This window comes from Balaenoptera physalus, assembly GCF_965194825.1.
Source record: "Balaenoptera physalus genome assembly, chromosome: 1".
Taxonomy (NCBI): Eukaryota; Metazoa; Chordata; class Mammalia; order Artiodactyla; family Balaenopteridae; genus Balaenoptera; species Balaenoptera physalus.
This window is the reverse complement of record NC_138882.1, coordinates 173,357,463-173,384,044: the sequence shown is the minus strand read 5'-3', so window position 1 is coordinate 173,384,044 and position 26,582 is coordinate 173,357,463. Positions and strand designations below refer to the sequence as shown.

Sequence of the window (26,582 nt, the reverse complement as noted above, 5' to 3'; positions counted from 1 at the left end):
TTTTTATTTATTTATTTTTTTAATTTAATTTTTAAAAATAAATTTATTTATTCTATTTATTTATTTTTGGCTGCGTTGGGTCTTTGTTGCTGCGCGCGGGCTTCCTCTACTTGCAGTGAGCGGGGGCTACTCTTCGTTGTGGTGCGTGGGCTTCTCTTGTTGCGGAGCACAGGCTCTAGGTGCACGGGCTTCAGTAGTTGTGGCGCACGGGCTTAGTTGCTCTGTGGCATGTGGGATCTTCCCAGATCAGGGCTTGAACCCATGTCCTCTGCATTGGCAGGCGGATTCTTAACCACTGCGCCACCAGGGAAGCCCCTACTGTGATTTTTAAAATCCATAATATACGTGGAGAACTTAGCCCAATGCCTGCTGCATGGTAGGTACACAATAAATGAGAGCTGTTTTTACCACAAGATCCAGAGAACAGCAAGTTCTAAAATGGGACTTCCAGGAACAAAAGGAAAGAGGACATTGGAGTTTCTGGGAATTATGTGATAGAGAATCCAGAACTCTGCATGAGGGATGATGGTCATGGGGACCTCTGATATTTCTGGAATGTTTGTAATTCTCCCGTCTTTGTAATTTTCTCCTGCAGTCTTGCTTCATTTAGGTCAGCAGTTCAATTCTTTACATGAAAAAGGCCCAAGTGCTTATTTAGGGGATTCAGTTTGGGCATAAAAGAAAGAAACTCTAAGAGACCAAAGGAAAAGGCCTTAGTAGAGAACAGCTGGAATGTTTGGGGCCAAGAGGAATGAAGAGAGGGACATTCAGAATGTTGACACAAGAACCGGAGGCCCCTGGAGGCCTCATTCTGAGGAGTTCTGCAACCTCAGATCTGAGCAGACTCTTCCTCCTTCCCTCCCTGCTGTTCCCAGAGCTCCGCCCACAGTGCAAGTATCGCAAACCACAGCAGGTCGGGGAATACTCTGCTCAGACACCACGACCCCACCTGGTGTAACCTGACACATCCAGTCACCAGGATGTTTAAAGGACACCTGATTCTTTCTGTGACAGCGTGGTTACCCTAAACCACCTAAGACATGACTACAAAGAAGAGAATCCCAGCCTCTGGCCTCAGTCCATACACGAACAAGTCAGGTCACCTGAATCTGGGTCAGGAGGGAAAGCTGCCCTTCAGGGGCAGAGAGAATTACTGCGTGCCTGACAATCCGTATCCACAGGGCAATGGTTTTCAACCCTGGCCTAGGCACCAGAGTCACTTGGAGAGCTTTAAAAACTCAGATGTTTAGGGCTGTTCTAGACCCACTAAGTACCTAGGGAGTGGCACCTGGGAATACATAGTTTCCATAAGTGCCACAGGTGACTGAGATGTGAGGCCAAGCTTGAATACAATGCTTCGTGGAAGTATCATGTCTTGAACTTCCTGGAAATTATCAGGGTTCCACACAAGGAGACAAGTTGTCTTTTTTTCCTAAGTGGCATCTGCAACCAGACCGGTCTGTTCTAGCTTCCCTGACTCTCCAAGGGGAGGGAATCAATCAGGAGGCAGCTGCACTCAGCTGCCTAACCTTCCCATGCCTTTTCTCAGGGTCCCTGCACATTGGAGATGCCTTCCTCATCACCACAGAACTCAATAAAAGGTGCACTTACTACAGAAATTAGATTCAGATTCAACTAATGTTTTTGCAGCTCCTATTTTGTGGCAGGTCCTGCACCAGACGCATAAATTGCAAGCCTGTGAGAGAGGCACTACATCGTTCCTGTTTGGGATGCACTCCTGGAAAAAGAGTGTTCATCAGAGCTTTACCAACTCATTACAGCAATCCTCAGGGAGATGTCTTCCCAACATGGTGATTTATTACCTATAATCAACATACAAATTGGGGTTTATTGACTGACGGTGTCTTCTCAACATTCTTTTCAATTGCTCTAATGGTGGATGTGGCTAGGCTGAGTGCATGACCATGAAATTATCTGAGGCTTAACCCCTTCGGCTGTCAAAACATCTTGCTTGTATTTTTTTTTTTTTAAGTAAAAATATGGAATACTTCACAAATTTGCACATCATCCTTGCACAGGGACCATGCCAATCTCTGTATTGTTCCAATTTTAGTATACGTGCTGCTGAAGCCAGCACTCTAGCCTGTATTTTTTTAAAAAATAAATTTATTTATTTATTTATTTTTGGCTGTGTTAGGTCTTCTTTGCTGTGTGTGGGCTCCTCATTGTGGTGGCTTCTCTTGTTGCAGAGCACGGTCTTCAGTAGTTGTGGCACGTGGGCTCAGTAGTTGTGGTGCACGGGCTCTAGAGTGCAGGCTCAGTAGTTGTGGTGCACGGGCTTAGTTGCTCCGCGACATGTGGGATCTGCCCGGACCAGGGCTCAAACCCGTGTCCCCTGCATTTGCAGGCGGATTCTTAACCACTGCGCCACCAGGGAAGCCCTCTAGCCTGTATTTTAATCATGAAAATAATTCCTTGTCGGCCTGACCTTTGGAAAACAATCAAACCATTTGCTGGGAATCAAAGAGTTGGAAATAAGGGATTGCAAGAGAGTATGCAGGTGGTTTTTGGTGACGAGCATTCCTTTTATTGCAGCTGATTAGCACTATGAGCTATGACTACATTGTCTCCATTTTTAAATGTGATGAAACCGAGGCTTAGAGAATCTCAGTAACTTGCCAAACACACACAGCTAGGACAGGGAGGCAAGGATTTGACCCCAGGTCTTCTGATTCCAGACCCATGCTTTTGCCCTAGCGCCACTAGTGACCCTACTAGCTTTTGAATGACTATAATCACTTATGTGCAGATTTATAATCGTTGAAAATTCACATACTGTTTTTATGAGCCACATGTGAAAATCATGGGTTAAGATCCAACAGAATTTTAGGACATAATCATAAAAGTAACAAGGGCCGAGTGACTTGTCCAAGATCAAACAGCTACTAAGAGGCTGAGCCTGTATTTGACCTTAGGTCTGTATGGCTCCAAAACAGGATCTCTTTTTAACTAAAGGCACATACACAGCGCAGTGGAGAGGAAATCACACGGGACAGGACTCAGAAGCCACGGATCCCTGTCTCTGTTCCAATCTTCATTAGCTATATCACTTTGGACAAGTCCCCTGCCTTCTGTAAAATGGAAACAATGATCTCTGACCTACTTTCTGAGATGTGAAGATCCAAATGGACGAAAAAGTATTCTGAAAATTCCTTCCATAATATAATAGAGCGTAGGAACTCACGTAGGCCAGTCAGACAGACCTGGGTTCAAAAATTCCTACTCTGCCACTTACTGGCTTGTGTGACCTTGGACAAGTGATTTTACTTCCCATGCTTCCATTTTCTCATCTGCAAAACGGGGCTAAATCAAGTACCTCCTCCAAAAGGTTGTTGTGACGATTAAATGAGAGCATCCATTTACACAGGGATTGCCCGACACACAGTACAGGATCAATGAACGTCAGCCATTACTACAATTATAACTGTGCCTCTCGGGTTTTCAACTTCCAAGCACCGACTTTCTGAGCTACCACACACGCCCTGGCTACAGTTTCGGTCCTATTATTCGCTGCCTTCCTCCTCGGGACTTGTCCCTCCCTTTCCAGTCCCCATTTTCCACAGCCCATCTTAAAACCCTCCAGGAACCCGAGCTCCCTTGCCCCATTTCGGCGCGGTGTCTTACTCGACGACCTTGGCTGGGTCCCCGTGGTGCTCATAGACCAGCGCCCGGACCCGGGAGGGCTCGGCAGATGCGGAGAAGGCGGCGGCAGCAGGCCGGCGGCGGCGGGACGCGGGGAACAGCCGCCGCCGTAGCTGAGCCGGGGTTCGCGCCCCGAGCGCCCCGCAGACCCACATGCTCCCTCCGGTTAACTCAGAGCCGGACGCTGAGAGATACGTCATCTTCCAGCGACCTCGCGCCTGCGCCCCGCCCCGTCGCGTGACCACGCCCTTTGCTCCTTTTAGAAGGCCGTCCCCTTCCTCCGCGGTCCGCGCGGTGGCGCTTGTTGAGACGGGCTGGGGAGTGAGGCCTGGTCGGTGGAGGGACTTAAGGGAGTCTCGGAGATTCTGAGCCTGCCAGAGTTGAACTCCTAACTAGAACATCTGAGACTGGCATAAGGCTGTGTCTATGGTCTGCGATTTGGTGTTTGACTTGGGGGGGGGAAGACATTTCACCTTCTCTGGCCTCAGTTTCTCCTCCTCCCCACCATTTGAGTGTTCACTCTGCCAGGCCCTTTAAGGCATTATCTCATTTAATCCCCGCTGTCTTCTGCTAGCATAGGGTGGCAAAGTTTACTTCCCTACACCAAGTAGAGTAGATGTGAGCTGATATAGAGGCAAGAGTACTGGGTTTGGAGTTAGAAGATTTAGGTTCACATCCTAGACCCTCCACTTCTTAGCTTGGCCATCTTGGGCAAGTGACTGAAACTGTGAGTCAGCTTTCTCATCGGAGGTAATATACTTTCTTCAAGATTGTTGTAAGGATTGGATAGAACAACAGAATAATATTGTCGTGGACCGGATAGCACATTGTAAAATGCCAAGTGTGCTCAGATTACAATGGAGGAATCATAAGAAGGAGAGCCCCCTCTCAGAATGCTCAGGGTGCAGTAGCATTGAATGGGACAATGGGTAACAAGGTGTAGCCCAGGAAAGATGCCAGATCATATTATTAGTGGAAGGAAGACATGAGCGTAACTAACACCCTAGTTGAATATTAGGACATGACAGAGGGCGCTGCTGAAGTCTGAAGGAGAGAGGTGTTTTGGGATTGGGGTGGGCGTGGGCGTCTTTGCAGGGAGTGCTGTTGGAGCCGGTCCTGTGACTCAAAATCTTCAATATGCATGAAACTCACCTGAGGTCTCATCTCAGACCTACTGAGTTAGAATCTTGGGGAAGGATCCAGGAATCTACATTCCTTAGAAGCTCTCAAGAATATTCTGATGGAGGTGGCCTGGGGAACAAACTTGAGAAACACTGAACCAGGACTTCAAAGGATAAGGAAGAATTCCTTTCATTGGATTTTATTGACCCCAAACTTGCCAACTTAGAGCCTTTCCTCTGAGGAAGAAAAGAAAATGCCAAGATGAAGAGTGCACGTGCTACATTCTAGCAAACTTGGCTTTTGAGTCCTGGCTCTGCCACTGGACTTGGACAAGTCCATTTGCTCTTGGACAAGTCACCTGGCCTCTCTGTCTCCACTTCCTTACCTGTAAAAGGAAGGAAATAATAGTATCTGATTCAAGGCTGTTGTGAGATATTATTCACTTGAAGCATTTAGCACAATGTTTGGCACATGAAAGTATTTGATAAATGTTCCTGGGGGTTATTGTAAAGATTAAATGGGAAACATCATATGTAGAACATCTAGACTGGCTCATAGTACATGCTTAAAAAGTGTTTGTACTTATTTTTATTATTAGAGAAAGTTGGTGTGCCATGGTGGGAGAAAGACTTGGTCCCGCAATACATACACACACACACACACAAATACCCAGTCTTGCCTATCTTCTATTTTCACAGTGACCCACAGTTCTACTTCTGTTGGAAGACTCCCTAGGTGACATTGAGCTGTTGACATTATCTTCTATACTAAATCGTTTCCTCTGCATTTCCTGGGCATCTTAGCCAGGAAATGTGGAGAATTACCCAGCAGGTCTTCCTCTTTGGGGGCTGGACTTAGTCCCCTGTCCATCCTGATAGGCCTCACTTTTGGCCCAGGACATCAGGTCGAACTGTGTCAACAACCTTCTTCCTGAGATTCTCTCCCTTCTTTTTCCCTCCCCACTTCCTTCTTTCTCAGGCCTCCAGAATGACTTTTTTTTTTTTCCTAACAGAAAGACCAGATTTTGTCTTTCCCTTGCTTAAAGTCCTTCCATGATTCCTCAATACTCAGGGAGAACCATAAACTACAGTTCTTTGTAGAACACTGTGAACTGTTGATATATTAAACTTGTAAATAAAATTATGATTCTATGCTAATTCTAACATTCTCTCACACTACTAACACATTCTAAATTCTACAGAAAAATATATGGAGGAAAAAACACCTTAAAATGACAACAAAAACTTTCTACTCGTTGTAATTAATCTACCTTCTTGCAAATTAGAAAAATATGGCTGTGGTTTTAATTCAACAGTAGGACGCCTCAGCTTGGCTTGAGGAACACCAGGGTTTCCTCAGGGGCACAGTTTGAGAACCACTGATTGAAGGGTTCAGGTCCAATTGTCCTGGCCTTGCATTTAAGACCCTTTGTACCCCAGCTTCCACACTGTCTTTATCTCCTGCTATTGGACCATGTAGAGACTATGATGCAACCATACCTGACGCCCACCTTTCCCAGTACTTCTATGTCTGTGCCTTTATTCAGTCTGCTCCTTCTGCCTGAAATGCTCTTCCCTGCCTTGCCTGTCGAGGAAACTCCAGGTTCAGATATCCCTTCTTTGATGTTGTTTTCCACCCCCTAGGCTGAGTTAACCCCTGCTGCCTTTGTGTTTTCTTTGGACTGGTGTTATGACCTTTAGGACATAGTCTCTTATTTATTTATGTGCCATTTCCCCCTCCACGCAAGAGTGGGTCCATGTTTAGTGCATCTCCATGACACCAGTACCCAATATGGGGCCTGGCACAGGATAGGTGTCATGAATATTCCATGAGTTGAAAGTGATTGAATTTCCTCATGGCCTGGCCCTGTCTGTGGTACCATCTCCTTTTCCCTAGATTTGAGCCAGTGACTCCAGGCCAAGACTTTCTGTTTCCCTTCCTTCTTCTCTCAAGGATTATAGAAGCTTGTGGTCTTTTTCAAGTGGAGCAGAATGTTCTCTTTTCATCTGTCCATCTGTTACTTGTGTTCTTTTTCTCCCTCCATCACAGTCTCTGCCCATAGTCTTCCCCTGCACAAAGGGCAGAGGGCTGTGGAATCAGTCTGATCTAGGTCTGAGCTCTGGGCCCACCATTTACTAGCTGTGTGACCTTGGGGAAATGCCTTATGCTTTCTGAGCCTCAGTTTCCACATCCCCCCAAATAGGACCAATGGTAAACTCCTGCCATGAGGCTCCTGCAAGAGTCCTCTGGAAACAGCAGCGTCCTTGGTTGTTTCTTGTTTTCATCAGATGTTTCTCCTTGAGTTTCCTCTTCTGGATGATCCTTTCTGTCTCTTCTCTGCATGTTTGCTATTGGTCTCTCCCCCTAAAGTGTAGGCTTCATGAAGGCAAGAACCATGTCTACATTCATTCACTTATCCAATCATCCATTCAATATTTACTGAGTGCTGACTACATGCCAGATACCAAGCAGTGGGATATAAGACAGAGAGAGTCCTTGCCCTTAGGGGGCTCATGTTCTAGAGGTGCAGACACATAATGAATATGTCATATAGTAGGTGCTCTGTTTAAAACTACAATAATTCCCTTCCCCCTTACTGTTTCTCTCCCCCATTTCTCTAGTATATTACTGTCTCACATACCAGAGAATTTGCTTTTTTTGGTTGTTTATTGTTCTTGTCTTTCCATTGGAATATAAGGTCCGTGAGGGTAGGGATTTTTGTCTGTTTTATGTCTCCACTTCGGCTTAGAGTAAGTGTTGAACAGATGAATCAGTATCCAGTGTTCGTTGATTTGTTCCAGATGGAAGACAGGTCTCAGCTTCTAGTCAATTCAAGCCGGATGGCCTTGATTCAAATCTTGGTGCTGCTGCGTACTACGCATAACCTTGGAAAAGCCACTTTCTTTCTCGGTGCCTTAATTTTCTCAACTGCGTAATGAGAATAATAGTGGTGGGGATTAAATGAGTCTATGTGGGTGAAGCACATAGAAGGTGCCTGGTCTTATATACTAATGGACAACTAGTTTGTGGTCATTGTACAAGAGCTTATACTGGGCAGATGCCCAAATGGACTTAAGCTGTGTATCCAGGGGATAGACTAGAATCAGTGAGAGTGAGTGAGGGGGGCAGATTTCACGGCATAAAGAGGAAGAACTTTTTAAAAGCCAGCATTGCAAGGAGAAATAGCTGAATCCACTATTACAATTGGAGACTTCAACATCTCTCTGTCAGAAATGAACATAGGACTTCCCTGGTGGCGCAGTGGTTGAGAATCCACCTGCTGATGCAGGGGACACAGGTTTGAGCCCTGGTCTGGGAGGATCCCACGTGCTGTGGAGCTTAACTAAGCCCATGCGCCACAACTACTGAGCCTGTGCTCTAGAGCCCATGAGCCACAACTGTTGAAGCCCACACGCCACAACTACCGAAGCCTACATGCCACAACTACTGAAGCCTGCACGCCTAGAGCCCATGCTCCGCAACAAGAGAAGCCACTGCAAGGAGAAGCCCGTGCACTGCAACGAAGAGTAGCCCCTGCTCGCCGCAACTAGAGAAAGCCCATGCACAGCAACGAAGACCCAACGCGGCCAAAAATAAATAAGTAAATAAAGAAAGAAAGAAAAGAAATGAACATATCCAGCAGGCAGAAAATCAGAAAGGACATAGTTGAACTCCACAACACCATCAATCAACTAAATATAGAGGTCATCTAAAGACTACTTCATCCAACAACAGCAGAATACACATTCTTCCCAAGATCACATGGAGTTTTCACCAAGATAGACCACCTACTGGGCCATAAAACACACCTTAACAAATTTAAAAGAAAAGAATCATACAGTGATTGCTCTCAGACCATAGTGGAATTAACTAGAATTCAATAACAGAAAGAGAGTTGAAAAATCCCCAAATACTTGGAGATTATTAACACACTTCTAAATAACACATGGGTCAAAGGAGAAATCTCAAGAGGAATTTTAAAATTTCAAACTAAATGAAAACTGAATGAAAATGAAAACACAACTTATCAAAATTTGGGGGATGTGGGGAAAGCAGTGCACAGAGGGAAATTTATAGCACTGAATGCATATATGAGAAAAGAAGAAAGATCTGCAATTGATCGTCTAAACTTCTGCCTTAGGAAACTAGAAAAACAAGAGCAAATTGAATGCCAAGGAAGCAGGAAAATAACAAAGATTAGAGCTGAAATCAGTGAAATGGAAAATGGGAAATCAATAGAGAAAAATCAGCCAAACCAGAAGCTGGTTCTTTGAAAAGATCAATACATCGATAAGCCTCTAGCCAGACCAAGAAAAGAAGAGAGAGGACACAAATTACTAATATCAGAAATGAAAGGGGGGACATCACTACGGATCCCATGGACTTTAAAAGGATGGTAAAGGAATACTATGAACGACGTTAAAAGCTAGCTTTCCCAAAGACCCCACCACCCGCTTTTGGTAGGTGATGAGCTCCCTGTCCTTGGAGGTATGTATGGATGCGCATTTGACGGGATCTAGGTAGAGGGGATTCAAGCGTTGGATGGGACTGAGAGGCCGGGTGTCCCTGGTCTCTGTCCTGGAGAGCTGTGTGGGAGCTAGGCGCGGGCAGTGAGCAGAGGCGTGGACCTGCTCACCTAAGAATGTCGGTGCCCGGTGGGTGCAGAGGCTGGTGGGCGTCCGGGCCCAGCCCGGGATCTCCAGGGGGTCCGGGAGTGGGGGAGGGGCGCGTCAGGGCCGCGGGCGACCGAACCCGGCAGCGGCTCGCGCGGCTGCCAGCAGGGGGCGCCTCGAGACCGAGGAACGCGCGGCCGAGCCTGACGTCAGCGCCCCGCTTGCTTGGGCTCCCGCTCTGGACTCGGCGCCAGTCCCGCTCCGCGCCGCGCCGCTTCGCTCCGGCTCTGCCTCGCCTCGGGCCCGGCTCGGGCTCCGGCGGCTGCGCCCCCCGCGCCGGGCCCCTGGGGCAGGCTGCGGCGCACCATGGCCCGCGCCCAGGCTCTCGTCCTGGCTCTCACCTTCCAGCTCTGCGCGCCCGAGACCGAGACTCCGGCAGGTAAGCGCGAGTCGGTCGGACCCAGCTTGCCCCGCGGAGCCCCCGGCGCCCGTGGCGTAGCTCGAAAGAAAGTGGGAGTGTTGGGTGACCGGACGTTGCGAGCCTGCTCCCTGTGTGTCTGAGTGTTGGATGTGCGATCGTGTGCTCAGGTTGTTGTGTGACTGCGAATGGTGTGTGTCCTGAGTTATGTGCAAGAAGAGGTGCTGTGTGTGTTGTGTGTCCACGAGTATGTTGGGGTGAATGTTGTGTGCATCGAGGCATGGGGTGTGCGCTCTTGTGTCTCTGCCACTGTGTAGTGTGTGTGGGGCCAAGTAGGATTGTGTGCCTGTTGTTTGTACATTTGAGTTTGGTTGTGTGGCAGGAGTTGTGTCTGCTAATGTGTTGCATTTGTGGGCATTTTGTGTGCCCTAGCCCGGAGTGTTGTTTGTTGTGTGTCCGAGAATGGCTCGTGTGTTTGTGTTCTACATGTGGCGAAGAGTGCTCTGTGGATTCTGCCTGCGTGTGGAACAGGGAACGCGTGTGCGGTGTGTGTGCTTGTGAGATCCGTGTACGTGTGTGAAGGCGTGGGAACGGGTCCGGAACGTGTGTGTCCGTGCGCCGTGTGCGCAATGTGTACGTGTGGGAGTGTCTGGGGTTGGTGGTGTGCGCCGCCGGGGGGCTGCGCGGGTCCGAGTGAATGCCAAGTGTGCCGGGAATGCGTGTGTAGGAGCGTGTCTGGAACGGATGTAAGTGTGTTCGTGCGTGCTGGCTGCGTGTCCGGGAATGTTGCGAGTGTGGTGCGCGCCTGGGCCGTGGCTGAGTGTGTGCCCGGGGCCCGGGGCCGCCCGAGGGGGCGGTGGCAGGGTGTGTGTGTGTGTGTGTGTGTGTGTGTGTGTGTGTATCCCTCGGGTGTGCGTGTGGGGCGCGCGGGCCCGGAACAAGTTGTCGTGGCGGCGCCCCCTCCCTTCTCCTCCCCTCCCCGCCCGGGTCGGGCCGGGCCTGAGGCTCACCAGGGAGGGATGGGGGCCCGGCGGCCGCTGACTCCGACATTTCGGGCTGTTTGTTGTTTCGCAAGTTCGGCGCGGCGCTGGCTGGCGGCAGATCCGAGGCGGCGCCGGGGCTGCGGGGCGCCCGGGCCGGGGCCGGGGAGGGTCGGGCGCGGGGGTGGGGGGCGGACGCGGGGGCCCGCGGGGCGCGCCGAGGCCGGCGGGAGGGGAAGGCCGGGCGGCCGGGCGCTCCTGCGGGGGCCGGGCCGTGGCTGCTCCAGGGCAGCGGGGCGGGGGTGAGTCCGGGCGGGCCGGGCCTGACTCTGGGCGGCCGGACGGCGCCCCCTCCCATTGCGCGCTGGGGGCGCCGCTAACGCAGGGGTCTCCCGGGACACCCACTCAGTCGACTCCGCAACTTTGTGCGGCCTCCCCGCCGGCTGGGACGGCCGTGAGTGTACGTGTGTGAGCGTGTGTCTCCGTGCTTCTGTGTGCTGTATGATCGCGCTGTCTCTGGGTGTGTTTTGGAGTCTGGAGTCTTTTGGGGTGTGTTATGTGTGTGTGTGTGTAGTTGTACGTGTGATAGCGTTTCTGAATGTGTGTATCTAAAGCTGTTTACCCGCGTGTGCTGTGGACCGTGTGTGGTCTGTGTGTGTGTTGGTGTGTCTGTCCACCCCCTTCCCAACCCCCCATCCTACCCTGAGGCCTGGGATCCCAGACTGCGGCCCTCTCCTGCGGAGTTGCGCCCGATGCCTCCCCTGGGGCGGCGGTGGCCGGTCCCTTACCGGTGGCGGCCTCAGCACCCCACCCCCTCCAGTTGGGCGGCTTCAGCCTGGTACCCGGGGCGCTGAGTAACGGGGAGACGCCCCAGACGGGTACCCGAGCCAAGACACAGGCAGAAGCACGTCGGCCCCAGAGACTCCTTCAGGCCGCCGGTCTCCGTGAACTGGCCTCTCCCGATCGCGTTCGCTGCCCCGCTGCTCCCTCCGGCCCCTCGGGCGGAGATCCCTGGGCACCTGCAGCCGCTCCGGCCACGGGCTCTGAGCTCGGCCGGGCCCCCCGGCCCCAGGCCATCGCGCACAGCTTTAGCTTTGACCGCTCGGTGCCCGAGAGGACGCCTAAGGCGACCTCCCTCCTTATACTCCCCCAACCCCTCCCCCTGTCCTGCAGCAACTTTGTCCCCCTCCCCCACCCTGAGATCAAACCAAGGGTACATGCTCCCCCATCCCTGCCACCATCATCTTGATTCCAAGAACCCTCAGGTGCCCCAGCTCCTGCCAGTAGGGGAGACTGTCAAGGACTGAGGTTTGGGAGTGAGATCTTGAGTGGGTTACTTACATTCTTGGGGCTGCCGTTTCCTCATCTGCCCCATGGGCTTCATAATGAAGGTGTATGGTACTTGGTAGATTGTAAACTAAAGCTCTGTTTGTGAGTGCCAGGGAACAAAAGATGGTTTTGAGAACTGCTACAGAGCCAGAGACTGTGATTTGAAGCCAGGGGGACCTGGGTTCAAATCTGTCTCTGCCACATGCTGTCCCTGTGACCTTGGGCAAGTCACTTCACTTCTACAGTTCCTGGCACCTGTAGCTATTACTGTTGAGCTTAATTCAGAAGCCCTTAGGAGAAGGGGTGTGATGTCCCCTTGTCCCCAAGTTGGTTAGAGTCAGCCCAGCTCCCTGAAGGCCTCCTGAGTCTCCCTCTCCCCAAAGGGTGGGTGGTGATGTCTCTGAGCTGTGCAAATCTGGCAGTAATTTATTCTGCTGTGTTCTAGCTCATTTTGTCCTTTTGGTTGCTGGAGTTGTGGACAGCAGGAATGAGGGAGAGGCTGCCCAGTGGTTTCAGGTTGGGCAATAAAGGCTTGTCTGGGCAGCTGGCCCTTCTCCCTGGGGGTGGGGGAGGGACTCAGCAGGAAGATGTGCGAGTGGCCAGAGTGGGGGGGTTGCTGAGCTCTTGGACCGCCTCCCTCCTAGCTCTGGTGTCAGGGGAAATCCAGGGTGGACACCCTGCTTGCTCCAGGCATGCCGCCATCCTTCCATGCCTTCATCAACTAAGCTAGAATGGGGTGGGTGGTGGCTTTTCATGCAGGGCTGGGTTAGCTAGAGTTGCTGGGGTACCTCGTGCCCTCCTTCCTCTTTTAACCCCCTCCCTCCTCCAAGCTGCTCTCGCTGCATCCTGATGCATCCTACCTTTATGCCATCTCAGGATCTCTCTCATCTGTCCCCTTCTCTCCATCCTCATCCATATTTCACAGGCAGGAAGGCTCCAGCCTCTTCCTCCACCCCTCCCTCCATAGTGTCAGGGATCTTCCTAAAACACATGTTTGAAACCTTGGTTTGAAACCCTTTGAAGGCTCCCCATTACCTCCTGGGTGAAGTGCCTCCCCCTATGTCCTCTTGCCTGCTCTAACCCCTGCCTGCCTGTCCAGTCCCATCAGCTTTGTACTACTTGCCTTGCATCCTATGCTGTGGCCAGTCTAACCCACTTACTAATACCCACTAAATGTCCACTCCTGCCATCTCCTCTCTGGGCCTTTGCACAAGCTATATTTTCTCCTCAGAACTCTCTAACTCCACCTCTTCACTGGGTGAACTCCTGCTCCTCCTTCGGATTTTAGCTTAGACATCACCTCCTCTCTGAAGCCTTCCTTGGTTACTCCCCCTTCTAGCCTAAAAAGGGAGGGTGGGGGTTGATTAGGTTTTTCCATAACACTGTAATTATTGTAATTACAGTTTATTTGTCCTTTCTTCCTTACAGACCATGAGCTCTGTGGGGACAGGGACTGGGTATTTAGTTCCCTTCTGAATCTTTAGTGCCAGGTACAAGGCCTGGCCCACTCCTGCTGAGTAAATACACCCAGCATGAAAGAATGAGTGATGTCCAGTGGGTCAGGTTCTGAGCTGGAGATGCCAGATGGGGGCGCACTGACTCCACTGAAAGTAGAGATTACAGAAATAGGTTTCCCTCCAGGAATCTGGAAAATTCTGCTGGGGGATGGTGTTGTGTGTGAAAAGGCCATGCAGAGAGTGTTGTCTGGGAGCTGTGAGTTGGAGAGGTCAACCCTCTGCCTGCCAGCCCCTCCCCCCAGCCACCGTCCTCCGTGGCCTCCTCCCCGAGCCCCACCCCCACTGCCCTTGCCCCCCAGCAGCTGGCAGGGCCTGTCCGGCCCCTGGTCTCAGCTCTTTGTGCTGGAGATTCGGCAGTTGGTGAGAGGCATCGAGTCCCAACTGTCAGTCTGAGCGTCTGGGGAGGAGGGGGAGGGCCCTGCGGCAGGGGGGCAGACTCTGTCCTCTGTCTCAGCCTCTGTCCTGGCTGCCTGTGAGCCCAGGAAGGGAGGAGAGCTGCCCCCTGTGTTGACCCCTGCCGGTGGGGTTCGGGGAGGAGGCTGAGGTGTGTGCAGGTGTGATTCTGACATCTGGACAGTCAGAGTGTGTGTGTGTGTGTGTGTGTGTGGTTGTGATTGTATGATTGTAGCCTGGGGCACAGGACACATATGTGGCTTCTCAGGGAGTCTAGCCATCTGGTTACCCTGGGTGGCAGGATCTGAATTTGGAGTAAGGAGGTGACAAGCTGGTCTGAACCTGGGGAGCCTGATGCTGGGGTGTCTGTGTATCCAAGTGTCAGATTCCTGGAGTTTGGGTGTGGAGCTATTTGGGTGGGTGGTGTCTCAGGTTCTGGGTGTGGGTGTCCCAGTACCAGGATGTGGGAGGAACCAGGTGTGTCAGCATAAGGATATCCCAGTGTCTCTGGATCCAGAGGTGGGTGTATCCAGGTGTCTGGGAGTCCTCAGGTTAATGGGTGTGTGGGAGTGTAGCTGTGTTGTGTCCAGCTGTGGGGCTGCCCAGGCTGCCCAGGTGCCTGGGTGTCTGGGTGTGGGTACCCAAGTGTGCGGGTGTGGGGTATCTATGTATCCGGCAGTGGGGTGCGCATGCATTGGAGTACCCAGGTGTTTGTGAGTTTGGCTGTGGGGTGCCCTGTGGTCTGTGTGTCTGTATATTTAGGTGTCTGCGTCTCCTGGAAAGGGATATGCATGTTTGGGTGGGGAGTGTCCCGGTGACCGTGCCCAGCTATGGACCAGGGACTGGGGCTGTGCCAGCTCAGCCTGTGACACCGCCTTCCCTGGGGCTTGCCTCCTCATCTCCCTACAGCCTCCAATGCCAGCACCCTCTGGAGGAGACCCCAGTGGTTCTGCTTCTCTATGGTTTGTCATTCTAGAGCTGTGTTATGCAATAGGACTTTCTAACATGATGGAAATGTTCTCTACCTGCTCTCTTCAGTATGGTGGCCACTTAGCTACAGTTCATTAAAATAAACATTCGGTCCCTCAGTCTCACCAGCCAGATTTCAAGTCCTCAAGAGTCGCCTGTTGCTAGTAGCTATTGAATTGGTCAGTCTGTGAAGGTAGAGAGCATTTCCATCACAGCAAAAAATTCTATAGACAGTGCTTGTCTAGAGGTGCAAGGCCTACAGCATCTTTAGTGAGGCCTGGACACCTCAAGGAGTGGATGGCCTGTCGCTCAGTGGCCACTGAAGAAGGTTTTGCCGAATCCATGTCCCCTCCTCTCCAGCCCCATCATTTCTTGCCTGGACGATTGCAGCAGCCCCCTCCTTGGTCTCCATTCTGCCACCAGCTTGCCAGTGCTTCTACCACCCCGGGATCTGAATGACCTCTCAGGCAGGCATAGGATCCTGCCACTCCCTTGTTCTAAGCTGAAGACTCTCCAGCACCCAGGGACCAAAGCCTAACACGACAGATAAGGCCCTGTATGACCCAGCCTCTGCTTTCCATGACAGCTTCATGTTTATGCCTCTCCTCCCCTGACCCCACTCCCCACGTCCGCCTTATGATCCAGGCTCACCAGGCCGATGTTGATCCCAGAACCTGCCAGGCCCTTTCACGCCTCTCTGCCTTTGCACGAGCTGTGCCTTCTGCCGAGAACACCACTCCCACCCGTCTTGCTTCCTGGAGGCCTGGCTACTCGCTCAGCCTTCAGAAGTCCAGCTCTGATGTCACTTCCCCAGGACAGCCTTCCCAGACGCCAACCGATACGGTTGGTCAGGTTTCTCCCACCATGCACATGTGTCAGTGGGCTGCAGTGTTTTCCGTCTCCTTCCCCACTAGGCTGGGAGGAAGGGCTGGGCTGGGTCATTGTCATCTCCCGTCCCCAGGGCCTTGTACATGGCATGTGCCTACTCAGTGTTTGCATTGATGTGGACCCCTGGGTACACAGGGAAGGCTCAGAGGGAGTGGGGGTGGAGCTGGGGCTCCAGAGGGCAGTCATGGTTGGGGGCCGATATCCCCCCTTGGCTGGCCCTGGGTGGGGCTGCCATTGCCTGAAGAATGGCTGGGGAGGACCCCTGGGGTTGACAACTCAGAAGACAACTGTTACTGGATGACTCACGAGGTCTTGAGCAGATTCCCAGGGTGCAGACCCCAGGACCTGGTGGTGAATCTGGAGGGATGAGGAAAAGGGGGCTTAGAGGGGTCCCTGAGGTTTGGGAGCTGAGTATAGGTGGAGAGGATGAAGGGATTGGGATAGGGAAGTTGGGAAGGGGTGTTGGAGATATTTGATGGGCAAGATCACAGCTGGGGTGGAGTGACAACTTGGGGGAGGGGGACAACAGGGGGGATGGGAGATTTCTTGCAATAAAGATATATCTGGGGGGTGGGAACAGCTGGGAATGAGGGGACAGGTGGTGTTGGGGGAACAACTGAGGGTTGGGGGACAGGTGAGGGATGGATAGAAGGGGGATATGGGACAGCTGAGGGGGGATAAGAGGTGACAACTGGGAGGTATCAGAAACCTATCTGGACAGGACAGCTGGGTCTCAGCTGAGAGAGTGGGAAATACATTGCTCAGGATGTGTCTATGTGTGTATGTGTGTGTTTGCATGTGTGTATGTGTACTCCCTTGTGGTTGTGCATGTGTGCCTGTGTGTTTGTACCTCGAGTGTGGTGGTGGAGAGCACGGACTTGGGAGCCACACCATCTGGGTTCGAATCCTCACTCTACCACTGCTAGCCATGTAACCCTTGGGCAAGTTACTTGACCTCTCTGGGCCTTTAGTGTTCTCATCTGTGAGATGGGGATAATAATGGAACGAACCCACTGCACGGGGTTGCTGTGAGGATATGTTTTATATACATACGTATATCGTTTAGAACAGGTTCTGGTATGTGGTAAGCACTGTATGTGCTAAACTATTATTAAGGGTGTGTGAATGAGTGCAGCATCCTGTGTGCTCAGAAAAGTTTGTTCTTGGCTTCTGATGAAATCCAGGCCTGGGAGGGGTGATGGTGGCTGGGAGCGCTGGAGTGACCATCCAGGTCATCGGGTCTGGCTCGCCTCTCACCCCCTCCCCTCCATTCATTCCACTTCCCGCCCACCCTGTGCCAGGGCCTAATCCAATAGGTCTCCCTCTGCGTCTCTCTCTTGTCCTGCCCCACACTGCCTGGCCCTGGGCTGTGGGCCAGGGGATGTGCTTTAATTGTCCAAAAGCTTTTCAGCAGAATCTGAATTCATTGTTCTCCTGCCTGCGTGCTGGGGCCCTGCTCAGATAGAAATACCTGGACAATGCGCTCAGTTCTGGCTGTCTGCCCCACGGGTGGCAGTGGCTTCATCCTGTGCCCTTGGAGAGTCACTGGGGTGGAAGATGCTGGGAGTGGGAGGTGAGGTGGGGGGAAGCCCCCAGGGCAGATGAGGCCTCACCCCCAACCCATGGGGTAGCCAGCCCAGCCGGGCAGAGCGGTAGGCACAAAGGTTTCTGGGGGTCCCGGCTCCCCTGCTCTCCAGTGCATCATAGGGAGAAGTGTGCCACCTCTTCACCTCATGCTAAGAACTGCTCTGCATCAAAGCCCCGGACTGCTCTGGGTGTGTGCTCTCTGGGGAGTCCTGGACCCATCACCTCAGGACTGGGCCACTGCATTGTATCCTTGCACTGCACTGCATCTCAGCCCTTTGCTGCATGACTGCGCTGTGTGGGATTCCGCATGACATTGGCTGTGTGGACTCTCCTGCGTGTCTGTATGCTCCACCCGCATTGTCCCGTCGTGCTGTACCTCTGTTCTGCGGTTGCGCTGCCATTTGTGTCTTTGCGGCTCTCTTCTGTGCTGTGTGACTCTATTGGATGATGATGTTGTGTTGGGCTTGTGGACCCTCCTGGGATTGTGCATGGTCCCTGGCAACGCACCACCGCACTGTGCCAACCAGATGGCGTGCTACCACGACACTGCATCTGCATCACATGGCCTCTCTGTACTGCACTGCATTGTTGTAGTGGGCATCTGCACTGCATCGGGTATGGCCGGGCACAGCCTGTCTGCAGCCCACCGTCACACTGTACAAACACAGTGCCCCTTTGCCCGGCACAGCACTTCTGTCCCACTGCTTCACTGCACTGCACTGCACTGGAGATGCGCATCTCCTGGCCCAGCCCGTCATACTGTACCACTGCCGCCGTAACGCCGCCCTCTAGGTTATCTCACCCTGTATAGCCACTGAGGTGTCAGCTGGTGTCCTTCCCCAGGTTTCTGTTGGCAGCCCCAGTTGAGCAACATCTTTGCTTCAGGTGGCCTCACTGCAGTGTTCCTCTGGCCCCCACTGCTCACTGCCCGAGGAGTCAGGAGCTACACTGCAGCTTGAGGCCATTTTGTTGGGCTCGGGACTGGCGTGGGTTTTTGCAGGCATTACCTTTGCAAGTAGCCGGTGTTGCGTCTGTGCACTGCACACGGTCACTGTCCTGGGCCTCTACCCTGCACTGTACCTGTTCGCTGTTGGGTTGTGTGCGTTCTACTGGATTTCAAGATGCAGAGCTCTGGCACTGAATTCCCTGTTCCACATGGTGTCTTTACTACATTCCATTTTGGTGCCACTTTCTACCCCTGCTCTTGTCTACACTTACTGTACTCCTTGGGACTGTATCGAGCACCCAGCAGTTTCTTCTGCACTGCACCACGTCTTTCTCTTCCCTCTATCTCTGCATGTTCTGCACGCCTCCACTAGACATCCTTTCAGTGAGAACTCATGGAGCGCCAACTATGTGCCAAGCCTAGTGAGGCTTGGACATACCCCCTTGGTGTTCCTGCGTACACCTATCCCTTGGTGCTGAGCGCCAGCCCAATGTACCACTAGGCGCTCCCTGCTGCACCGTGCCTCTGTGCAGCTCTGGGTCATGGCCACGATGGATGGGGCACCTCTCCACTGCATCATGGCACCGACCAGTGCTGCCGTGCTGTGCCAGGTGTTGTGTGGGTGTTTGTGTACACTTCTCTGCTTCCCTGCGTTGTATAACTGCGTTCCGCCTCTGTACAGTGGAGCTGCTGCATTGCACCCGCAACACGCCACACCACAGCCACGTAGCCCTCTCTTGCCACGGGACCGTTAGAAAGTCCAGATCTTTGCACTGTACGTGTTCGTGCACAGCCCTCTGCCTCTCTAGGCTGCACTGTGTGTTTGTTTTTTTAAGTATTTGTTTATTTATTTATTTATGGCTGTGTTGGGTCTTCGTTTCTGTGCGAGGGCTTTCTCTAGTTGCGGCAAGCGGGGGCCACTCTTCATCGCGGTGCGCGGGCCTCTCACTATCGCGGCCTCTCTTGTTGCGGAGCACAGGCTCCAGACGCGCAGGCTCAGTAGTTGTGGCTCACGGGCCCAGCTGCTCCGCGGCATGTGGGATCTTCCCAGACCAGGGCTCGAACCCGTGTCCCCTGCATTGGCAGGCAGACTCTCAGCCACTGCGCCACCAGGGAAGCCCTGCACTGTGTTTTTATATGACACACGGTGTCTGCACTACAGGGGTTTGTGTACCCTTTGCCTGCTGTACCTCTGCAAAAAACAACCCTCCATTCAGCCCTTTGCCTCTGTATGGAGTCTGGCCCCGCCCTGTGCCTTCCCCTTACACTACCAACATGGCAGCCCTGCTGTTAACTTTGGGATTTGCTGGGCATATTGATCCGGGAGATGGGGAGTGAGCCTGGCCGAAGTTTCCCCTGCTGTAGTTGGCTTCCTTCTACTCTCAGTAGAGATGGAAGGATGTTGGCATCACTGGGTTCTGTATTGGCTCCTGTAGGGGATATCAGCTCAGCTTTCTCCCCCTGTGGCCTGGCCCTGGGTGTTCTTCTTGGTTGCAGCTCTGCTGAATGCTGGGTGATTAAAAGGTGGGCATATTGCTGCCAGCCCTGCCCTTGTTAATTGCGTATCAATTATTCAGCGCTCTGGAGGGCAGCTCCGGGGAGCCCTAGCCAAGGTCTGGTTGTGTTGATCTGGGCCAGGAGAGCAGTGAAGTGGCCTGGGCCAGGTCTCTGGGCTGGAGTCATGGTCCTTGAGCCTGGATCAGACTAGCTGGGATCATGGGGTCGGTAAGTCCAGCCACGGTTGGCATTCTGCTATACACAGGGCTTGGGGATGGGGCTCAGAGGCATAAGAGACAGTCTCTGATCTCAAGAAGGGAGGAGGTAGGGGTTAGACAGGCCTGAGACGGAGCTGTTGTTGCGGTGGAGAACATGGGATGGGGCTGGGTTGGGCAGGAACAGCCAAGGGTGAGCCTGTGTTGGTTCCAGGGTTGGGTTGGGCTACCTAGAAAGGGGGTGTGGCTTCAGACGGTGAAACAGACCAGTGTTATCCTTGGGGTTGTATTTGGGTTCCCCAGGCAAGGCTTGGGGCTATGCCAGGGGTTGGGTGTGATGCCGGCACCTAAATTTGAAATCTGTTGGGAGGAGTTTTGTTTCTCCTGGGGCCGTCCCTTGGGAACTGAATGTTCTATTGACAAACCAAAGGGAACAAAAATCTCACTGCAAACAGCCTCTGTTTACCTAGGGTCTTCGGAAAACACCGATGGCAGCTGGCAGCCACACTTGGCACAGAACGCCATTCCCTGTCTGGTGGCGAGGAAGTCTGGTGCTTCCACGCTTGTGGTGCCCATGTGCACATGCACGCACACACACACACGCACGCACGCACAACTCCCCTCTACCTGCCGTGTACACTCACCTCCCCCTTAGGCACATGCTTACTGCTGAATGTGCCCATATATCTCTGCAGATAAACGTACAGCCACACACCCACAACTTCACAGCACAGTGCCTGAGGGACCTACACTTTGAGAGCCACACTCACCCTCACCTCTCCCCCACAGTATCTCTCTCTGCCTTCAAGTTATTCTTGCCCACATGCATGCTCACACGAGTGGAATCAGAATTCTAGAGGTGGAACAGCCTTCGAGGTCACCGAGGTCGCCATTCTCATTTCACAGGTGAGGAAGCAGGGCTTCCGAGAGGACAAGCCACCTGCTCAGGGTCACACAGGAAGTTAGAGGCTCAGCAGGAATTAGATCCAGGCCTTCTGCCTCCCAGTCGGGTACTCACAAGTCAGTACCAGGCTATCAGTCTCACAGCCATGTACACGTGTACGCGCACACGCACACACACACACACACACACACGCACACACACACACACACACACACACAGGTCTGCATATGGAAGTACAAGCATATGGAGGGGCGGAGACCCTCACTCCAGGGAGACCCCCTCCCGCACTCTGGCTCCTCCTGCAGAGGTTGCTTTGCCCCTTACCTCACCCCATCCGGAGCCCAGCCGGATGTGGATAAACCATCATCCTGCCTTCCCAAATTGTGGCTGACGGTTGCTCAGGCAACCGCCTGCCAGATTGTGGAGATTAGCTGAGGAATGTAGCTGGGCCAGTTTGAGCTGAGTCTGGGGGAGCTTCTGGGGGTCCTGGGTTGATTCAGCCCACCCTCTCAGGGAGGCCCTGGCAGAGATGGCGTACCCACGGAGGGGTCTGGTTTTCTCCCTGTCCCCAGCCCAGCTGAGACTGTGTCCCCAAGGCTTAGACGAGGCTAGGGGAAGAGAGTATGTGTATGTGAACATTGAGTGTGTGTGTGTCTGTGTGTGTTGTACATCTCTGTCGGTGTGCTTGGAGCGCGTGCCATTTGCATCCAGGATGGGGACTTGAGGCCCCTTCCTCACCAGTTCCTGACATCTGACTCCAGACCCCTTGATGGCTTGTCCCACTTCTGATCCTACAGTGCCGTCTGGAGAAGACACCTGCCCTCCTCATGGCTTATAGGATGTGTCACTTGTCTCATCTGAATCCAGGTGCTTCTCTGCTCAAATACCTAGTGTGGTTTCCCCCCTTAAAATGAGGCTGAACTTCTCACCCTGGCACTTGGCTGTCTGTGATCTGGCCTCAGCCTCCTTCCCTCCTGTCTTATCTACCATTGTTTGGCCAGGCTGGGCTCCTTTCTGTGCCCTGGACCAACTGTGTTTACTCACTACCTTCCTTCGCTCCTGCTGGGCCCTTTACCTCAGATGCCCCTCTCTCCATCTCTACTGGCCAGAATGGTGCCCATCCTTCCATCCCTCTGCTCAGATGCACCCACCACCAGGAAGCCTTTCCCCTGTACCCACCCTCCTCCCCTGGACTCCCCTTGTGGCCTTGACCCTTCTCTGCTTTGTCTCATTCCCTTACCTCCACTCAGACTAGGAGGTCCTTGAGGGCAGAGCAGAGTCTTGACCATTCTTGTGCCTCTACTAGTGCCAACCTGGGGCCTGCTTTGTACTGTCAGTGAATGAATGTCCAGTGAATGGAACCGAATTTGCACATGTGGCCAACAAATACCAGGGCCTTGCTTTGTTTGTGCCTAGTCTCCTTGAATAAAGATAGATGGTGTAAATCCCAGCTTCTGGGACTTAAGATGTGGCCTTGAGCAAGCCACCTCATCTCTCTGTGCCTCGGTGTCCATCTGTAAAATAGGAATAATAATAGTACTGACCTTGTGAGTTATTATGAGGAATCAGTGGCACAGGAGGTCATGGTGGTAAGTGGCAGCCCTCTTGTGATGGCGTTGATGTGTGTGTGCATGTCTGTACCCACGTCTGTGTTGATGGAGTCGAGAGGTATTCCCTGACCGTTCTTGCTCTCAACACAAAGTCTGGTCTATTTTTGTTTTCCCCTGGGCTGGCGGCCCCTAGCAGGAGTTGAGTCTCTAGTAGAAGCGGGGACTTGGCGTTGGGACTCCTAGCTCCTGAGCCATCCAGACTGGAGGTGATGGGGCTTTTCCCAGGGTCCAGGAGGGCTGATTGTTCCCATCCCAGGGTGAGCTGGGGAGCAGGTGGGGGTGGGGCTCACCTTGGAGAACCTGGCCTCAGAGATGTTACCCCCTGAGGGCTGTGGCTGGAATAGGCCTGGCCCAGAAACACAGGGCTGGGGATGGGCATGGATCAGGGAGAGGGAGTCATTCTGCCTCTGGAAGGGGGTACTCTGGATGGGAATGGTCAGCCGGGGAGATCACCCTGGCTGGGGACAGGTGCAGGACTTCCATTTTGACGGAAGTCAGGGGTCACTCTGGACATGGTTAGCTGGTCTGGGGTCAGTCAGTCAGTCTGGTGGTCATTCTGGCCGAAGTCAGATGGTCTCGTGGTCATCTGGAGGATGATGGGGCCACTCTGGCTCAGGTCTATCTGTCTGGGGGTCACTGACCTGGGTCAGGCAGTCTCAGGGTTACTCTGGCCAAGGTCAGACAGTCTGGGGGTCCCTCTGACCAGGTCAGTCAGGCTGGAGTCCTGGCAGCTCACGTGGCCTGGCTCAGAATGGACGGGAGGAAGCCAAGGAGCTGGCATTCCCAGGCTCGCCGCAGGGCCATGGGTGAGACATCTGGGGCAGCTGCCTTGTTACTTGAGAAGGAACAGGAAGGACCTGAGCCCCAGCGAGACTCTAGATCCTGCGATTCCCTTTCTGGTAATTTGTCTGGCTCAGGGAGGCCTTGGCTAAGACCCTCAGGCACAGACTCAGCTCAGGCTGAATGAAGTCAGCTGTCCCCTCCTCCAGGAAGCCCTCCCTGATCATCCCTACTAGCTATGTTCTCTCTCCCTGCTGTGCTATGGATCATTTTCTAGGGGGAGAGCTGAGGCCTCCCCAGCACAGATGGGGTTAAAATCCACCTCCACAGGCCATAGGGCACATGCTGACCAGGGCTCTTCACACAATGAGGCAAAGAGCTCAGCCAATGTCCTGCCCCAGCTCTGGAGAGAGGCTGCTGTTATTTCATCCCATCCACCTGGTGCCAGCCTTATGCCCACCTTTTACTGTTTTACACTCTGATGGGGTCCATAAAGAGGAAAGGGAGACCCCCCCCACCAGTAGTGGCAAGCCCCTTGTGCCTGGCTGTGCATTTCGAGATGCTGCTTCACATGATCCGCGAAAACCTGGAGAAGTCCCTGCTGCAGATGAAACAGCAGAGCCTCCTGAAAGTGAGGTCACCAGCAGTGCGTGCAGATGCCCACCGTTGTGCCTGGCACGTGGCACTCACTCTCCAGTTACTCTCTGTTTCTTGTCCCTCCTCTTCTTGAGGCTGGGAAGCAGCTAAAACTTACTCCTTCTCATAGTGAAGGCTTTTCTGGTGAGAAATGCGGACTTCGGCCTCTGACCGCCATGGATTCAAATCCTGCTTCTGTTACTCAGGTGGCTCAGGTGGAACAGGTGCAGAGCTGCTAGCTCCTGAGTGCTCGCATGTGCTAGGCATCGTGCTAAGTGGACCCCCGCATTGAAACCTCAACAACTCAACTTGTGGGTGGGGAAACTGAGGATGAGAAAGGATCACCATCACAGGGCTGGCAAACTGCAGAGTCAAGGTTCAATCCCAAGTCTGTCTGATGCCAAAGCCCACTTGCTTATCTACCACCGTATACTGTGGATGAATCCCTTCACCCCTCGGAGCCTCAGTCACCTCATCTGTCAAGTGGGGAGAAGTACCAGCGGCTGATAGGCACCCAGGACAGGGCCTGGCCCGATTTGTGCCTGCTTCCTCGCCACTTGTCCATGCATTTTGCCGGGTCTCAGATGCCTTCATTTACCCCTGATGGGGCTCCAAACACTAAGGTTCAGGAGTGAGTGCAGGGACCTGTTTGCAGTTACCTTCTGAACCAGTGGCGTTCTCAAGTGTATTACGTCCAACTCAGGGCTTTGATGAGCCGGCTAAGATATATGGACCTCATTACCGACCAAAGGACTCACATCCATTTCAATCCCCGTCTTATTTAAACTATGCATATTGGTTCCAAATCATGGGAATTTGCTTCCTCTAGTCATATGTGTCCTCAGTCCACACATGACTGTTTTGCCTGCCACATTCCTGCAGGCAGAGACCTCAGTTTGGTGACTTTGGGTAATGTGCATCACTTAAGCCTATCTGTCAAGTAGGAATAATACAGTAGTGGTACCTCCTTAGAAGGCGAGGCCTAAATGGGACTCCACGCTTAAAGCATTTAGCACTGTGCAGGGCTTGTCGTAAGCCTGATGTCATCAGTGGACATTGTTCTTATTTTTAAGGAGATACCATCAGGACTGACTTAGGGCATTCATGACCCTGCCAGTCCTGGGGCCCACTGTCTGTCCTCTCTGCAAAGATGGAGGGGCAGGTGATGGAACACTGACCAGCAGTCAGGGGATCTTGGTCCAAACCCCACCTCTGTCATTAACCTGCTGTGTGACCTTAAGGAGGTCACAGCCTCTTTGGGCCTCAGTTTCCTCATCTGTAAAGTGGGGATAATTCTAGCTTTGATCTCATGAGTTGTTGAGAGGCTTTAATGGATAGTAATGATAACTGGTTTTTGTTGAGGAGGGTCTTTGATTGGTGGTTGAGCAGTGGGGGGTCCTGGGGAGTACTGGGGGGGTGGGCAATGTGGGGAGGTCTTGGCATTGGGAGGAGACAATGAAAAGAAGGAGCGGGTGGGGGAGGGAGTGTTTGGTTAGAGGGAGGGAGCAGTGGGGGGAGGGCTTGAGGAGACGGAGGGGATGAGGGTGGGCCTGGGTAGGAAGGGACAGTGGGGGGCACCTAGAGGGTAGCCCCAGGAGCCCTTCTGGCCAGCAGCCCTGCTCTAGCCTGGGCTAAGCAGGCCCTTCCCTCACAGCCGGCTGCACCTTCGAGGAGGCGAGTGACCCAGCAGTGCCCTGTGAGTACAGCCAGGCCCAGTACGACGACTTCCAGTGGGAGCAAGTGAGGGTCCACCCTGGCACCCGGGCTCCTGCGGACCTGCCCCACGGTGAGCCTACTCTCAATCACCATTCCCCCTTCGTCTCCTTCCAGGGGCATGCTACCCACCTGCTGTGTTACCTTGGGTACATTTACCTAATCTTTCTGGGCCTCCATCTGCTCTGGCATCTGTAATGACACAAATGACACTGTGAATATGGAGCTCTCCGGACCCTGACCAATTGTGTACATCGGGTAGTTTTACCTTTAAATGGGTGCAGGTTCAAGTAATCAAAGACCCTTACAAACTGTAAGATAAAGCCCACCTCCCATTACTCCTACTGCAGCTTAGTTCAGGATCCACCTTACTCCTGCCAGGTCTTCCTAAATCCTCCACCTTCAGGGAGGCGCTCTTCTCCCTGTGAGCCTCTGAATCCTGGTCTCCCAGGACTTGAAGATGCTGACAGAGCAGTAACCTTGGGGGCTGGATGTGTGTAAAACCTTTCTGCCTCTGCCCCTTTCTTCCTGGATCTTTCCCGACTTCTGCCCTGCCCTGCCCCTGTTTCAGGATGGGGAATATTTGGCGTCGTGAACACTGGACTGAGAGGAGACTAATTATGTAGATTCTAGTCCTGGCCTTCTACCCTGATGATGGCCTCTAGTGCACTGGTTCCAGAGTCATGAAGGCCGGGCTTCAGATCTTTGCTTCATCACTTTACCAGCTGTGTGACTTTGGGCAAGTCACCTAACTTCTCTGAGCTTCCATTTCCTTAACTATAAAATGGAGAGCACAATAATT

General features: G+C 52.9%; 2 protein-coding genes across 9 annotated transcripts in view; one reads left to right on the top strand and one right to left on the bottom strand.

Annotated features, from left to right (window-relative positions):
* Positions 1-3,878, bottom strand: part of MECR (mitochondrial trans-2-enoyl-CoA reductase) — a 31,381-nt gene extending 27,503 nt beyond the window's left edge. Inside the window, exon 1 of the mRNA XM_082469098.1 lies at positions 3,646-3,878. Coding sequence (XP_082325224.1) covers positions 3,646-3,863 — 218 coding nt within the window. The 5' untranslated portion in view covers positions 3,864-3,878. The remainder of the gene's footprint in view (positions 1-3,645) is intronic.
* Positions 3,879-9,621: 5,743 nt separating this feature from the next.
* PTPRU (protein tyrosine phosphatase receptor type U) overlaps positions 9,622-26,582 on the top strand; it is an 81,539-nt gene continuing 64,578 nt past the window's right edge. For 2 of the 8 annotated variants that reach the window (XM_082469071.1, XM_082469068.1), the window contains exons 1-3: positions 19,567-21,043; positions 22,788-22,908; positions 25,722-25,853. Coding sequence is in view for 5 of the 8 variants with exons in the window: in XM_082469070.1 (XP_082325196.1) it covers positions 9,765-9,837; positions 25,722-25,853 (205 nt within the window). In the remaining 3 variants the exon portion in view is untranslated. Of the gene's footprint in view, positions 9,838-19,566; positions 21,044-21,330; positions 21,909-22,787; positions 22,909-25,721; positions 25,854-26,582 lie in introns of those variants that run through there. The other 6 variants (XM_082469070.1, XM_082469064.1, XM_082469067.1 and 3 more) reach the window with 5 other exon arrangements.